Genomic DNA, 17,471 nt, shown 5'->3' on the forward strand with positions numbered 1-17,471 from the left:
GCGGCGGGGAGCCGAGCGAGCTCCCGTGGGCTTCGGGGGCACGGCAGTTCCCGTCCCACCTCGCTGCCTTTGTTCGGGGGGAGCCAGGGCAAACAGGACTCGTAATCCTCCCTTCCCCTACGGCTGTGAATCAGTTGATCGACTCTCTGCTGTCAGATTAAGTGCACAAAGACTTTATTTCCCCAACGTACATTTGCATCCTTTTTTTTTTTTTTTTTTTTCCCGTACAGGCATTTTCGCTGTTCTCCATGTTTTGTGTTGACTGCCCATATTTCTCCTGCAGATTTTTCAGACAAAAAGAATGAAATGGAGTGCTTGAAGGATTGAAGTTATTCCTTCAGAGAAAAATTAAAAGATCAATCTTTCCAATTTGCATTTTGAAACTAAAGATCCCCCCTTCCTAAATACTAAGGAAGTGTTGGGTATTGATTTAGGCATTGATTTTTATTTTTTCACCACGTGTTGTAAGTACATCAGGGAACGATCACTGCAATTTGTTAATTGCATTATTTTTGTCAGTCATCATTTGAGTGTAACCAAGTAATTGTCCCCCTCCACTCCCCCTTAAAAAAAGAGTGACCCTGGATGCCAAATAGAGACCTCTGATCTTCCAAAGCTAAGCAAATGGCTGCAGAAATGTTGAATAGCAAACACACTCACAATGCTAATGTGAGATACAAATGTCAGTTTTTAGGAAGTTTCAAACATATCTTATATTGACTAAACATTTGACTATTTTAGTTAAGATGGGCAGATTTATGGAAGGAGGCTATTTCTAATTGAGCACCTTTCCTATTAGAATCTGAAAGATTCAAGGAGTAACATTTTCAGTAAAATGCGTAGGAAAAAAGCAGGCTAACACATAGATTAATTAAGTTGTGACAATAGTCTATTTACTCTTTGAGGATGTTAGTAGTAATGGGAAAAAAATAAAGTGGGAAGTGTGATTTAAATAATTTCATTGTCCTAAAACGATTCTCCAGGATTCAAGAATTCTGAAGACTTTCCTTCAAAATCTTCAAAATAAAGTTTTGAGTAGCAAAATAGATGTATGTGGGCTCTGGAAGAATGAGAATTTCTATTTAAGACCTAATTTTAGATTTTTGTCTCTGGAAAGAGAATCTGAACACATTTTTTTCTCTCGTCAAGGAAGTAAACTGGCAAGAAACAGGGTTGGTGGGAAGAGGCAGGAGGAGGAGCAGGGAATGGGGATGGAGGTCATAGAACTGGGAAGACCTTTTGTAGTTGCTTTCCTGTAGCATATTTATTGCCCTAGTGTGTGTGTGCTTTCCTTAAACTGTCAGGTCCAACACCAGCGATGGCAAGGACCAGACAGGAAGCACAGGACGTCTTTCACTTTCCCTGTGCTCCACAGACTGCACAACCCCATCTGTGTACCCCAGCAGCACTGGTCTCCTGTGGACAAAAGCGACAGCCGCCACCCTTCTAACTGCAGCAGGCTCTAGAGAAACAATTTGGCTGCTCAGCAGAGTTTGCAGAGCAAAATGTTCCCTGGACCTACTGAGTCAAAGATGTCAGCCTCATAAGCATTTTGTGGTCTGAGTTTGTCCTGTAGGGCACTGGTTGGAACACACTAAAAAAAGCAATGAAATTAACATCTTTTGAGGAAATAACTGTTTTGACATTCTCTCTGCGAATACAGAAGGACCCGAGGGAAAGGCATGGGGCAGGGACAGGGGAAGGTCAGGCTGGGTGTGAGGAAAACATTCTTCACCAAGAGGGTGGTCGGGCACTGGGACAGGCTCCCAAGGGCAATGGTCACGGCATTGAGCCTGTCAGAGTTCCAGAAGCATTTGGACAACGCTCTCAGACATCTGGTCTGATATTTGGGTGGTCCTATGTGGAGCCAGGAGTTGGACTCAATGATCCTTGTGGGTCCTTTCTGATTTGGGTTATTGTATGAGTCTGTGAAATGTCTGGCTTGGAAAAATTTCTTTTCAATGGTTTGGATTATTTCAAAAATCTGTCCTCTTTCCTACAGAAGTCAGGATCAGGATGCCTAGGAAAGCACATAAGAGAAGGCAAACATGCAGCAGTAACTTTTCAGAACAGTCCTGTGCCTTGTTGTAGTCTAGGTTCTGGGGACTTCCCTACACAAAAAGCATTTGCCTTAGGATTTTGTACAAAAATTAGTCTACTAGTGTGTTTTTACATTGAACAAGCTTCCTAAGACTGTTTGATCTTTTTCTTAGTTGTGTCAGAAGTAATAGGGGGAACACTCATCACAGTTCATTCTCTCCATGCTCTTCATGATTGTATAAATTTCTTAAATACTTCCTCTGTTTTTGTCCAGGCTGAAGAATCCCCATCTAGTTAGTTATTCTTTGGATGGAATTAATTTCTCACTGCAGCTGATCAGTATTGACTCATCATGACTTGGTAGAAGAGGAAAAGGTTTGGGGCAGGTGGGAGAACAGAAGATGAGGAAGTTTATAACTGTTGGGATGAGCAGAACTGCACATAGTGTCTTTGTGCTTCACATGTTACAGAGTGGTATAATAAATCTTTGTGTTCTGTTCTCTCTTCCACTTCTGCTCTCTCCTGACATTTCATGTGTATTGTCATGAGTAAATGTAACTTCGCTAATCTCTCCATTAGTCTTTGAAAGCCAAACAGACTAACTAGCTGTGTAGACTGATCTCTCTCTGTTTTGAGTCCTTCAAAGAATTCCAACAGATTGAGTCATGGGTTCCTTCTGTAGAAAAGAATGCAGTACACTTTAAATGTATCTAGCTTTTATGTTACAAACCCTGCTTAATACTTTTTTTCTGTCTTGCAGTACCACTTGTTTTTCAGTTGGAATCAACAAACTGTTCTTAATGCTTTGTATGATTTTGTTCAAGTACTGAACTGTCCTTGTAACAGTGTGTGGTGTTAGCACTAAATAGCATGCGTTTGCTGTTTACGTAGCAGGTATGATAGACCTTTGTTAGACGCTTATGCGGCAGTACCAGAGAGAGCTGGAAATATTTTTTTCTATTGTGTTTTGTATGGTTCACCTGATGGTAGAACCAAGCAAGAAGATAACCTTGATCATAGAATCATGACTCATGTCCTGAGTTGGAAGGAACACACAAGGATCATCAAATTAACTCTTGATGAGTGCCTCCTGCATCAAATTCAGTGTAATTTAAGCAGTTCACCTGCAGTCTGCACGTACGTGTTGAAAAGTCTCTCAGCTCCTTTCTAAGATTCTCCAACCGAAATGTCGTATGTTGGAAATTTGCAGTGACACCATAAGGGTTCAGTTCACAGACTGGATTTGTAGCCCAGTTTAGCAGTCCTAGTAAGACTTTAACAATGATGGGTACCCGAATGCCGTGAATGGGGAGAGAGGAGATGAGGCAGTCTGCAGAAACCCTGACCTTCCGCACGGTCCTCTCCAGACTACTGCATGGAAATCACCTCTTATAAAAGTCAGTCAGAGCAGTTTCCGAATTGCTTTTGTTTAAGGACTGTTGAGGGGACATGGATAGAGGATGCAAGTACAGGAAGACTGCCTAGGGATTTGCGGCAGACGTAACACATTATGCACCTGTATGAATTCCTGCTTATGGTCTGCATTTTTCATTAGCCAAGAGTTCATTTTTCAATTACTTTACTGTTGATGTTAATTCTACCAGAGAAACCAGTAAACATTTGTTGCCAGATAATAAGATTATAAAAGTAGAACTGAGAGAAATGTATTTTTTGATAAAGGTTTTAAAGTGATCATGTAACTTGCAGCTTTTTTAACTTACATTGATCTTAAGAGCTAAAAGTGTGTATCTATTATAGAAGGGTAATCAACACACAGCTTACAGTGATCTGAGATGCAAAGAATCTTTTCTTTTCTGAAAGATTTAATGACAAAATGAATTATTTAGTGTTAAAAAGTTCTAGATCTTCTATTCCATCAAACATAGCTTAAGAAAAAAAAAGTTTCTCTCAAGAGTTATGGAACTCAAAATTCAGCAATACTAAGCAAACTGTCCTCTTGCCATACTGAGTTCTGTCTGTGTCAAACTCTGTCATGACACAAAGCCAAGTACTTTTCTAAGGAAAAGGGCCCAAGAATTCAAGGCATGTATTCACTGCTCCAGACACTTGTAGTAATGATTTCAAATGTGTTTGTCCAGCAGGAAAAAGTGCTGACTTAAATTCTGGGGTTGTGGTCTCATTCCTTTTGCCAACTTGAAATAATGTGCCCCCCCATCTTCCCCTCCAATTAGCTCAGTCAGCATTGAGTTGATATAACTCTTGGTCTGTCTTGGACTTTTTTTCTTCCTTTCCCTTTTTCTGCCATGGTTTACTCAGTGCTCTGCTGACTTTCCTTAATTTTTGTCCTTTCTTTACTCTGGAATAAAAAAAAAATAATTACTTATTGTCTGAAGCTATGAGTCAAAACTGAAACAGTGTGGAGACGTGTTTAGAATTCAAGCAAGAATTTAGGCTGTCTAAATAGTACAAAGATTTTAGTCTACAAAATTTCTGTCTTAAAATCCATGCAGAGAACAGAGGCCAAGTACCATCCTCTACTATATTAGCTGTTGGTGAATACTGACTGTAGTTTGTTTCTGAAATCTTCTTTTTTTAATAATATAGGTCTTCACTCAAAGGAAATAAGAAAGCCTTACGTTCCACTGACTACGAGCCTTAGCTGTTGTAATGGTTTACATACACCATGACTGTCTGTTATTGTTTATATGTGTTTGGTAACGCTCTCAGGGAAATATTATTCAAGTATTAAATAATTGCTCCTGCGGCAAACTGTCAGTTCTTGTATTGCCTTGGAACTTTTTTTTTTTTTCATTTGAACATGACCGCTAGGTGGGGATAAAACACCGAGTGAGGCCGTGAGAATGCTGGTTGCTGTTCCTGATGAAACGGTCTTCACGCCCACAACGCTGGCTTCCAGCATGCGGTGTTGGTTCTCTTGCAGCCTGTAAGATAAGGAAGAGTTTAACTGAGAGCTGCTGTTTCAAAAGAAATAACGATCCTGTTGCTGTTCTCGTTTCTAAATTAAGAGCTTTTACAAAGCGTGATACAGTAAATTATTAATTGAAAAATAAGTTTATTTATTGTGATTACCAAATCTTCTCTCATTTGCATCGTTGGGAATACCCCCCCAAAGTGTACATAAGGTGCAACAAGAAAAACATCTTTGTATTTGTTTTTCCTTAGAATATTCAAAAACTAGAAGATGACATTTTATTTGGTGGTTTTGTGTGTAAGAAACCTTCACATTTTGATAATTTTATGAAGATGAGAACCATCTTTTCTACTTATGGAAGTGCACAGAAAGTGTAATATTCCATTTTGTTTCAAGGTGATATGTACAAACCTTTAGGAGTATATATTCAGTGCTAAATCATCTTAATGCCTCTGTCTTTTTTATTTTTCTTTTTTCCTTCTTTTTTTTTATTTCTTTTTTTTTTTTTTTTTAATCTTTTCTGTCTTGGTTTTCCCTTTATCGCCGAAGCTGTTATACCAGACCTTTCACCAGCAGAGGATGTAGTTTTCCATCCTACACTAAGCTGATATACTCTTATATTTATATGGCTATACGGAACTGTCAGATCTATGAGTATGTACAATAAACCTGTCTGTATACATGTTTCCCAGAAATACATTTTAAAATATATTTTATTAGTTTGTAAGATCTCATTCATCATTGTAACTAATACTGTTTAGGTAAAGATTGATTTGAAAACTATCATTTAAGAGTCTTGGATGGAATCAAAGCTATCCGTACTTAGAGATAAATGAGACAGAAGACTTAAATCTTGAGTATATTTTAAAGTGATCATCAGTAGTAGGAGCACCTTGTGACCAAGGTTGCAGATTTTTTTATTTGTATTTTCTAAAGCTGATGCTAACATTTGCTGATTCTGCTTCAAAGACTGTGGTTTCTTATTTTGTTATAGTAGTGCTTTATTATAAAGGGTTGTTTGGCATGTTCCAGATGTGGAAAATTGTTTTTAAACAACAACAGTCTGACATAAATGTTTATTATGTTTAAAGTATTTACTGTACAAGTTTAAAGTCAACCTGTAAGTTTAATTGCATTGATTGTCTTTGCAGCAGTTACATTGGCCACTATATTACTGTAATAGAGTATTCCAATACAGTAATAGAGTAACACAATACTCTAATGCAATAGGGTATTTATATTATAAAGGTCCTCAATCAAGTCAAATCATATTTATATTTTCCAGAAGCAGCAAGTAATCAAATTGTAGATTTGTTGGCAAAATAAAGTACCTGGCATTCTAGCAAAAATAGCAATGATTGTGGTCTGTAACTTAGAAGATCTGTTTTCGTTTTTAAAATCTTGTTTTAGAAGTCACTACTAAGCGTCATCTACTAATAATAACTACTAAGTTATTATTCAACTTGTACAGCTTTTGGTAGAAATTATCATTAATGACAGCAATCATCTCAAGACCTCAAGACTAAACCCATACATTTCACATGTATCCTCTAGCAGGAGTGCAGGCTTAGGTGGCTGTTGGCACTCCTTTGATCCTTAAGCCAGCACAACTGTTTTGAAGTCACACAACAAATATGGGATGGAAGTGATGAGCTGAAACCCCCCACCCCATTCCATTTTTTGGTCCATTTGTGGAGGACAGCAAGCTGTGTGGTGCGATGGACGTGCTGGAGGGAAGGGATGCCATCCGGAGGGACCTGGGCAGGCCTGAGAGGTGGGCCTGTGCGAACCTCATGGGGTTCAACAGGGCCAAGTGCACCTCAGTCAGGGTAATCCTAAACATCAGCACAGGCTGGGCAATGAGGGATTGAAGGGCAGCCCTGAGGAGAGGGACTTGGGAATACTGGTAGCTGAGAAGCTTGACAGGAGCTGGCGGTGCATGCTTGCAGCCCGCAAAGGCAGCTGTGTCTTGGGCTGCACCAAAAGCAGCGTGGCCAGCAGGGCGAGGGAGGTGATTCTGCCCCTCTGCACTGCTTTTGTGAGACCCCACCTCGAGCCCTTTGTTCAGCTCTGGGGCCCCACATGTGAGAAGGACATGGAGCTGTTGGAGTGGGTCTAGAGGACAGCCCCAAAAATGATCGAGTGGCTGGAGCACCTCTCCTATGAGGACAGGCTGAGGGAGTTGGGGTTGTTCAGCCTGGAGAAGAGAAATCTCCAGGGAGATCTTACAGGGGCCTTCCAGTACCTAAGGGGGCCTACAGGAAAGTGGGAGAGAGAAAAAGAGGGTAAATTGAGATTAGATATTAGGAATAAGCTCTTCACTCAGAGAGTGGTGAGGCACTGGCACAGGTTACACAGAGAAGCTGTGGATGCCCCATCCCTGGAGGTGCTCAAGGCCAGGCTGGATGGGGCTTTGGGCAACCTGGTCTGGTGGGAGGTGTCCCTGCCCATGGCAGAGGGGTTGGAACAGGGTGATCTTTAAGGTCCCTTCCAATCCAAACCATTCTGTGATTCATTCTTCACCTGTATGGTACCGTGACTCTCTGAGGTACGATCCTACCAGTAGTTACTCTGCCATCAGAGATGCAGGGGTGCACAAAGGCAGAAATGAGCACCAGGGGGAGGAATAGGAAGGAATAGGAATGTCTTAAGCCCATCCTGCTGCTGAACACGGACCTTATCCCTAACCCAGGGTTGTCAACAGTCCTACACAGCACTGCAGAAAGTTGAGTGTAATGATTGAAACAGTTTGAACTGGCCACTACAGACTCTAGCAACACTTTACGCAGAATACACATAACCTTATTTATGGACCTACATTTGTTTATTCTTCTGTCTAATTTAAACTGAATTGTTTTCTGATTGCTCAGTCCAAGGAATGGCTGGCTCTTCTGTAATGTTGCTGCCATTAACCGAAACACAAGCCTTTTATATAATAATTGCAGCATGTTGGTTCATTTACTTCTTGAAAAATGCTCTTTGCTATTGCATCTGGTGCCTACCATAATTAATATAATTTATTTAATTTATTTTCCAAGATATATCTGGGAAGTTAAAATTTTCCTCAGTGGTACAATTTACAGTAATATTTTCTCTCTAATAATATGACAAATATAGTTGCAAATCATTTTTAAACATTCATTATTTTAGCTATGCTCTCATTTCTTGTTTCTTTTTATAGTCTATTTAATTGTTAATTTTGCATCTGACATGTCTTGGCTTTTTTCATGAACAAAACAAATTATCACTTTTATTATATACTTGAAGTTTACTATATATTTGAATTGGTTTACAATTTTATGTAGATAAAGAATATGAAATACTAATCCACTGAAAGACATAGCAAGACTGAGTTTTCACCTGTGTGTATACTTTAGTTGCATTTTGTTTTTCATTAATCTCATGTGAGTCTGCTCAACTAGTAGGAAGGTAACGGCAGGTGTTTTTATATGTTTATTTGAAGTTTCATGTTATTGTTGCATGTCCTGATGGTTTTTACTTGAAATGTTATGTTACTGTTTTTGAAAGCCTCCATTCACTTGGTCAGATGGAAAGACTTGCAGGTCCTTCTGAGTTTATGCTGGCTTTGTTAATCTATATGAATGACTTCTTCATTGTATCAGCAGGAGAAGACAAGGTGTCAGCATTGCAAAACAAAGCTGGTTTTGTTCCATGTTTAGCTGTCTCTAACAGATACAGTCAATCACTTGATGGCATTCATGGCAATTGTTTATGAAGCTATCAATTTTGTATGTGTATTCCTTAATGCAGCTAGCCAATATACTGAGAAAATCAGGTGGTCTCATCTTTTTTGGTGCTTAAAAGGAGTGCTCTGCAGCAATTAGGGACCCTTTATTAATTAAATTTGTCCAACTTTATTAATTATACTTTTTTGACAGCTGAAGTTAATGTAATCTGTTGTTGCTGTGATTATTTTCATGATTGTTTATGATAATATGTTGTTGGTCAGTGGCAGAGCTGCATTTTCTTCATGTCTGTGTGAAGGTAATGAATTATAGAAATCTGTAAGTTCTCTTTAAAGAAGAATATCTGCACTTTAGCTTAATTGTCAACTTCTATGCTTTTGGATTTATTGTTTTCCTTTGATTCTGTTCCACTTCTAGTTTGACCTTAATTTGGCACATTTTATATTCTTTATGATATTTTCTGGCAGGGGGGAGGGAGTTAGTGTTCAGAGCCTTGAAACTACTTTTATGGAGATTCCCCTTCAGCACCCATGAGGTTGTGCCAGAGCTGCACTTGTGATGTGTGAAAGACTAGACATAGCACAGTCCAGTGGGAAGCGGACTTAATTAAGTACTATTCTTTAATAGATTTGTAGATTCAGGATAGAATTCAGTATTTTGGGAGAATGAGAGACTATCGCATTCTGAGAATGCTATTACATACCCTTTTGCTTTTACAAAAGCAGTTTGATCTATCAGAGTCTTCTAAATGAGATTCCAAGTTGCAGTAGTCTGGTGGTGGAGCTAGTAATTCAGTCATGTCACATCTGAATTCATACTGGAGAGAGAAAGCAGAGATGGAAGGAATATTCTTTATTCAGGCTTCATTTTCAGAGTTAAATTGTCAATATGCTGGACACTGATACTTCTGTATGCTGGTAGAAGTGAAAAGTAAGCGTCTTGTCTACATTGGTGTGGGAGGATTTGAAGAAACTGTAGTAACAAGGGAAATAAAATCTCAACATAAAGATAGGAATGTTGTCTTTCATTTATGTCCTGTATGAAAATAATTTTGGCTAGGCTATATCTAGAAAATTCCTGTTAAAGACCAACAAGACTTTTTATTAAAAGTCTTGCCTTCAAATACAAGCTCTGAGTGCGGCTCCTCTCAGATTGTTAGCACTTTACTCTTGTGCTTTGTTTTTCCTTCAGGCTAAAATTGCCTGTCCTTTTATGTATGCTCCCTGTATTGTATGCCAAAACCTATTTGAGCACTTATGCACATACCAGACTGGTTTTGCAATAAAATGAGTTCATGCACAATGACTGGTGTTAACAGGAAAAGGTATTTTATATAAAACAGTGTAAAGTAAGCATTCCTGCATTCCTTTTAGTAGTGAGCTCTCTCTGTGTTTTCTTATATTTCTTTAGTTATGGTTGAAAATCATTGTCATTATTACTGTAACTATATATATATATATATATATATATATATATATAAAATGTGAATGAAATGTGGAGGCAGATAGTCTCTGCCTGCCAGAGCTGACCTTAGTAGCTCGAAGGTCTAGAATCTCCTTGTTGCTTTTCTGAAGGTGTATGTTGATCCTCATATGATACTAAACACCGCAGCGCTTTACTCCATGAATGCAAGTTTTTAATTACTGTAAAGTTGTAATATCTCTCAGCAAATAATTCATACATAACTGAGATATTACTGTGTTCTAAAGATTAATATGTTGTTGACCATGGGTTTTCATTAGCCCAATTTCAGTCAGCTGCCTAACTCTAAATATCTCCTTCATACAACAAAGCTGAGTGTTGCTTTTCTGGGCCAGGGAGGTGGGAGTGTGGGAGTCAGTATTTCAAAGTCAGTGTCTTCTTAACTTTGATTTGGATTCATTGCTCCTAGGTACATCTTCTTAGTATTGTCACAAAAATTAGTAAAAAGGCAGCCAGGAATTGCACTGCACACTTACGATGAGTTATGTATGTGAACTTTTCTGCTAGCTAAAGCTGAAATATACTTGATTTATATAATCAGCTCAATAGTATGTAAATTCTTGCACTAAAGTGAAGCTATCTATATAAAATCCATGACAATTAAGAGAATAAATTTTCAACAGAATAGCAACTAGAAGTTTCCCTCCCATGGCTGATTATGGGGCAGACATCCAATATAAATATAAAATTGTTTGTTAAGTGAGCACAAACAAATTACTTTTTTTTTCATCTAGTTGTATACATATTTGCAGCCCTTGGTCTTCATAATCTACAAATCACTGTGTGGGTTTTATTCCTAATTTCAAAAATGCAAATATTGATTGTCTCTGTAGAGCTTCAGTAACTGAAATTCTGTTTTTCATAGAAGATTGAGTAGTAACTGAACCTGTCTATTTTATATTTCTATATTTTTATTATTTCTATACCAAAATTTTTATCTCTGTCTACAAACATATTAGATGGCACTTGTTCATCCTCTAGGTGGATAAAGGTAGAAGACAAACCTCTGATTTATCTAAAATTAAACTTAAATGATAAGGGTGTTGGCTATATATAGTCCCGCTGTGCAAGAAATACATGGCTCTAAAAAAGACTTTGTTCTTTCTTGAATGAAAACATTCTGTGATTATTAAAGGTCAACTGCTTTTCTGATGTTTACTATAAACTACATCTTCAACTAGAGTCTTCCTATATAAAGATCTTTTTTCTCATTTCAGGTCCATTGGGCCACGGCTTGTGTTGAGAATGACATTAGGAGCAGAAATCACTAGCCAGCTCAAGGCTTCTTCATACATCGCATCAGGCCGAAACCTTTTGAGATGGGACCTCTCACCAGAGCAAATTAGATCAAGAACTGAAGAACTAATCAGGAAGACAAAGCATGTATATGACAGCGTTGGGATGCTTGATATTGAAGAAGTAACACATGAAAATACTGTACGGGCCTTGGCAGATATAGAAGTAGAATATGCAGGTTAGTGCATACTTTCATTGATTCTCTCCATAGTGCATTCCATCTGCACATGAAGAAACTATGAGGAAAGATAGTTCTGGCTTACAGTTCAGATCTCAGCTGTCCTTGTGTAGAATGTGTAGAAGTCTCATCTCTTAAGGGTCCTCCAGTCATAGTCATTTTTCAGGATCTCTCTGCAGTGTGTAACATGATCAGCTATGAAGTTCTGCTACTTTAATCTAGAGGCAAAAATAAGGATTAGAAAAACTATGTTGCTGATCTTTTTGATGACTCCAGAGAACTGCAGTGGTCACCTGTTTTATTTTTTGCATGTTAAGCTCTGCGCAGTTGTATTTTATTTTCAAACTGAGTACAACCACTAGGGGACAGAGTGCAACAGTATAGAGTAGAGTGTCCATGGGATAGGTATTATATTGAAGCTTGATAAGCAGCGCCTTTCTCAAAGGCTGTATAATCTGACTGAAACAAACAATTCAATTAGAGCCGTGGAAAGATTGATATGGTCTTAGTGGAGAAAAGGTGATGGATCATGTGGTGGCTGCATGGCATCCCCAAAGTAGTCTGTGTAATAAAATGTCAGGTTCTCTTAAATCCTCTCAAAAAATCTGCTGCAGCAACAGAAGTGCTGAAAACAGGCACCTTGGCTTGGAGCTTAGTCTTCACTTAGCAAAAAAGAGCAGCTTGCAGCACAAACGATTGCACTGTAATATTAGTCTGTGGCTTTTACATCACTTAGAATTACTGTTTGGGCATATCAAATTCATTGACTGAAATCAATGCTGGCAAAAAGACTGAGTAATCTTGATTCAAACAGCTTCCTGTCAGATTCAGTTTTAGTTGTACCAGTGTATTTGGTACAATTATTGTATGCCTTTTCACCACATTATAAATTTCTATGCTTTAAATTAAATTAAAAGGCAAATCTGTTTGATTCAGAAAATAGTGGCCATTAGCCTCTAAGCATAGCCATTGAGACTTGCATCTTCCACAACGTACTTTCTACTCTACATGCCATTGCAAAAGTGGGTCATATCTAACTTGTAGTGCCAATCATCGAAGGTGTATGCAAAATTACCAGGACTTACCTGTGAAATACCTCATGGCATATGATAAGGATATATTACCACAGCGAGGATTCCATCAGGAACCTGGATTTTTAAGTCCTGTGTATCCCTTTCACAGGTACATGAAAAACAGTCTTACTCCAGTAACTGAAACTCATGATCTGAAGAAGCACATATGACAGCAGGCCTTAGATTTTACTTGGAAGCTGCTAAAACTCAGTTCGTTGTTTTGAACCACCTTGGCAGAAGGACAGGAGGGGGAAAAAGAGTTTCCAGTGGTTTTTAAGAAGAGCCATATGCCCAAGCTTGCATTCCAGAGGTTTCTAAAGAGCTGAGAATATCTCAGGGCTTCATAAACAACTTCAGAGTAAATAAAATTAAAAAGCTTTACAGCAAATTGTCCTAGGATATTGTTACTCTAAAACATGTTTTTTCAAGAGGATGGGGGGATAATTAGTTTTTAACTAAGTTAATTCAGTTAGTCGTAACAATTCATTTCTGTTTAGTGCTTCTATTCATTACAAAGTTGCAATGTTTGTTTAATAAGTAAGGTTTTACTTAATCTCAGAAAAATATTCTATAAAATGTTGTATTAGCTTATGATCTCTAGAAGTTCAGAATACATAACATCTCTTGTGGTTACCAGATTATTTTTCCTTAAACATATGTAAGAATTGGGGATTTTACACTATTCTCTCATACCAATGTAAAAATAACTTCAGGACAGATGGGCATGTTTGGAAGAATCAGAGTATTTCACTTTAAATACTAACATAGAAGCATTTGTGCCAGCTATGAAAAAATGTCAGTCTTCACTTACAAATGGTACATCTTCCAAAAATCACATATCATATTAGTATACCCTTCAATGGACTTTGTAGAAGTATGAAGGTAAGATAATTAGACTTCGGTAATAGATGGTTTCTGTCAAATGTTTATTTGCCATAATGGTACGCAGTTTTGTTCCTTCACCCATTCATTTTTACATTATTTGCATTACATTATTATTACACTTTATTTGCTTCAAGCCTGATCTGATTGTCAGCTTGCTTTGGATACGTTTTTTCTTGTATCTTCTATAAATATCATAAGAGAGTGGAAGTTCTTTATCTGTGATGTCTCTAGCCTTCTGTGTAAGTGTTCATTGCCTTTTATTTAAACAGTGGAAAGAAGCATGTTGGATTTTCCCCAGCACGTCTCACCGGACAAAGAGGTACGCTTAGCAAGTACAGAAGCTGACAAAAAGCTTTCTAATTTCGATGTGGAGATGAGCATGAGAGACGATGTATTTCAGAAGATCGTTTATTTGCAGGTAAATCACAATGATATCTGCATAACTTGTAGAAATGTAGATAAAATAGATGAAAAAGCTATTTATCTAAAATAGTTGAAAAGCTGTTATATAAAGTGAAAAACTTTTATCTAAAGAAGTTAATATGCACAATGCTTTTGAAGGTCCCCATCACTCTCTTTGTTTCAACTGTTCCCATACCATAAAAACTTGAGTCAATATAACTTGGTGTTCCCACTCTTTGCCTCTCATCTTTAGGTGTGTGTTTCATTCTCTCTCCATTGCAGCAGATTTGTCTAAATTTCCAATGAACTGGTTCAGGAAGCTAAACCCACAGAAGGAAACTCGTCAAGAAAAATAAAAGGAACTGTTTTCTGTTGGCTAATCCCCATGGGCTGGTTTGCCCAAAGCATCACCTAGTAGGGAGGAAGAGGCTATATAGCAATGTATTTAGATTAACTTATACTGCTTTTGAATTTGTATCCAAAACTATGTTAAGTTATTGAGAATTTTAAAATTGAGTTTTAAGTTATAAAAGTTATTGAGAACATGTAACAGGGAGTGACCTCTGAAGTTCTCTCTTTTGATCTGCTAATTATAGGCAACCCCATAGTAGCTTCCTCCTTATATGATGCTTAAGCCTCAAAGTAAAACTAAGTCAAAAGATACTGTTGAACTAGTTTCTATCCCTTTGAGTATCTGTTGTTACCCTTCTAACTGATCATCTCCATGCATCTTGTATTCTTCATTTGTACTGTTTATTTTGTAGTTTGGGCTCCAAGGTATCACTAGCATCATGAAAAGTTCAGCTTTTCATGATGCTAGTGATACCTTGGAGCCCTATTTCTTGAAGTCATTGTTTGTGCTTTTTCCAGTGTAAACCATGAACAAAAATAATATTAGCAACACCTTATTAAAGTGCCTTTCAGTAGCATTGTTTTCTTTTGCTGTGTTTTCTAGGCGTATTTTCAAGTGTTTTCCTCTAACTGAGTACTGTTGTTTAAGTGTGTATGTAGGTATTTCATAGCCCCATTTTGAGGACCTTATGATGCTTAAGGCACAGATAGTGCCTTAAGTTCAGACTTGGGTTCCCTACCCCCAACCAGTTGCTATTAATTACATGGCTTAATATGTATTTATTATTTTTTGTGATTTTCTCACCCCCCCAGTATAGGACACATTTGGGGATAATATCAGTGTATCCATCTAATTTTAATTTACAGGTACTTCTGATAGTAGCTACTGAAGATAATTGCTATTAATAACTAGCATTAGTTTCTATTTTTTTTATATCTTTTTCATTTGAAGCTTTCCTTCTTCGTTTTCCTTTGAAGCAATATTTTACTTTTGTAACAGTTACAATTATTGCTTAAATCTCCAATTAATGTTTTTGAGATTTTACTTGGTTTAACTGCAGCATGTGAGCATGTTTAGTGTTCAATTAATGTTCTAGAAATGCGACCTGCACTAAGATAAGAGCATATATCAACTTCATAATAACTGTAAAAGTAGTAACATTTTCGTTGTAGAACAGATGTGAAATTGCCAACAGTGCTGGACTGATCAACTCTTACTATTTCCAAATACCAATACAAAGCTCTTGTTAGTTTTTGCTAAACTTCTAACACTTTCTCCCGTTAGAAACTCTGCATTGAAAAGTCAGGTTCCTGGAGAGGAGAAAAAAAGGGACTTCAACAAACAGAATGTTTTGCTGAAATCATGTTACCATTTTAAAGAAGCCAGTAAAAACGTTTTGGCTAAATCATGCATTTCATCACCTCAATGAGGATATAATAGTTCTGAAATGAATAGTTCTGAATTCTTTGTGTGAATTCAGTTTCATGGTACTCTACAGGGGCCAGGTTAAAATGCAGTGAGGATTATGAGGCCCCTCACATTCCCATGTTATTTATACTGCAGTCAATCCACTAACAGATGACTAAATGTGCCAAATCTTTGTGATATCCGGGATGTCTTTGTTCCCTTCAGTAAGGACCAAACTTTCATAAGTTCTTTTTCAAACTTTATGTTTATGATTCATCCTAAGTTCCACTTTATTTAAGTAGTGTTGATGGTGGAAGATGTGTGAGGTTTTTGTGTTTATCTTTAAAAAAGTGAAAATAATCTAGCCTTTTTCTGTTCCCCACAAGTAAGGGGAAAGATTTCTGCAAAATTTCTGCAATTTGTGTTGTCAAGTATGCCCTGGATCTTACCCTTTAGAAAACTAATTTTGGCATCCAAAACCTGGAATAAAGGTGAATTTGGTAGTGAAACTATCCTTTTAAATTTTCTTACACCTAACATCTGCACATGTTGGCTAGCAGAGGCATGCTTAAGAATGTTGCCAATCTTCTCCACCCACACACCCTCAGGAAACAGTCTGATGTAAACAGCTGCTGCAGTTTTTGCTCACAATATTCTAAGTTGGTTCTGTTTCTTATTCTGCCTGAAAATTTCTTCATGGAATAGGGTAGCATGCTTGTTCAAAACAAATATGAGATGGCGTATAACATCATTGGTGATGACCATTTTAATACTTCTGGAAAACTCCAAAATTTCATGTGTAGTATATTTAAAATTAGCAGAAAAATAGCAAACTTAGAGGTTGTTCATCAAAGAAACATTGGACTTAGAGAGCATCCTGACCATGCAGAAGTTCAGAGATGTCTGCAGAGCACACTTGGTTCCTTGGTGCTTGTGAGTGCTTATAGACCTGACAGGTCTTTCTGAATGTGAACTATTCTTGACTTAATCATGTCTATGCTGGAAATAAACTTCACAAAGGCTATCGTTAAAATAGAAGCTATTTACAACTGATGTCTGGTGAAGTGTATGGGAGAGAGAGATGTAGTCACCAAGAGAAGGATGAAGAACACTAATTTAGTTTTGACTTCCTTTTTCCCAACATAATGTATTTCTCTTTCCTAGCTTTAAAAGGAGCCAATATTCACTGTGTGTAAGGCCTTAAAATTAGTATTTGTGAATTCCTTCTTCCTGCCTTAAAATTCTGTTGATTTCAGGCCAGGAGATTTTCAGTAGTGTGTCAGTTCCATTTTTCAAACATTTCTGATGTTGAGGCTGAGAAATCCCTCGTAAGGCCTGCATAACTCAGTGAAACTTTTCACAATCCTCTGTCTTTAATCATTACTATAATAAAAGCAGTATCTTTTTACGGAGATTAGACTGCTCCATGGTTTTTTTTTCCTTATGCATTTAATTTCTGAGCCTTCAGCATGGTTAGCACAATTTAAATGTTAATGTAGTGAACAGTATCTGCATTTTTCACTTATACCGTGGTAAAATCTTGCTTTCTCTATCACACTAGTCTTTGCTAAAACCAAAACAAATCAAAACAACAAACACCTGGAATTATGGGTTGTCTATTAAAAAAACAACATGCGAAAATTCTAATTATTACAAATATCAAACATTTTTCTGCTCAATATCACAGCATTGACACTTCTAGATGTAGTGGGTTCCTCTCTTATTTTTCTCGTAAAGTAAGAGAGGTAATTTGCAG

At 37.5% G+C, this 17,471-nt stretch overlaps 1 protein-coding gene across 1 annotated transcript in view; it reads left to right on the plus strand.

The window, feature by feature from the left end:
- NLN (neurolysin) overlaps positions 1–17,471 on the plus strand; it is a 39,413-nt gene that overhangs the window by 422 nt on the left and 21,520 nt on the right. The window contains exons 2-3 of the mRNA XM_066988725.1: positions 11,340–11,596; positions 13,824–13,972. Coding sequence (XP_066844826.1) covers positions 11,340–11,596; positions 13,824–13,972 — 406 coding nt within the window. The remainder of the gene's footprint in view (positions 1–11,339; positions 11,597–13,823; positions 13,973–17,471) is intronic.

The sequence above is a fragment of the Anser cygnoides genome, chromosome Z (genome assembly GCF_040182565.1).
Source record: "Anser cygnoides isolate HZ-2024a breed goose chromosome Z, Taihu_goose_T2T_genome, whole genome shotgun sequence".
NCBI lineage: Eukaryota > Metazoa > Chordata > Aves > Anseriformes > Anatidae > Anser > Anser cygnoides.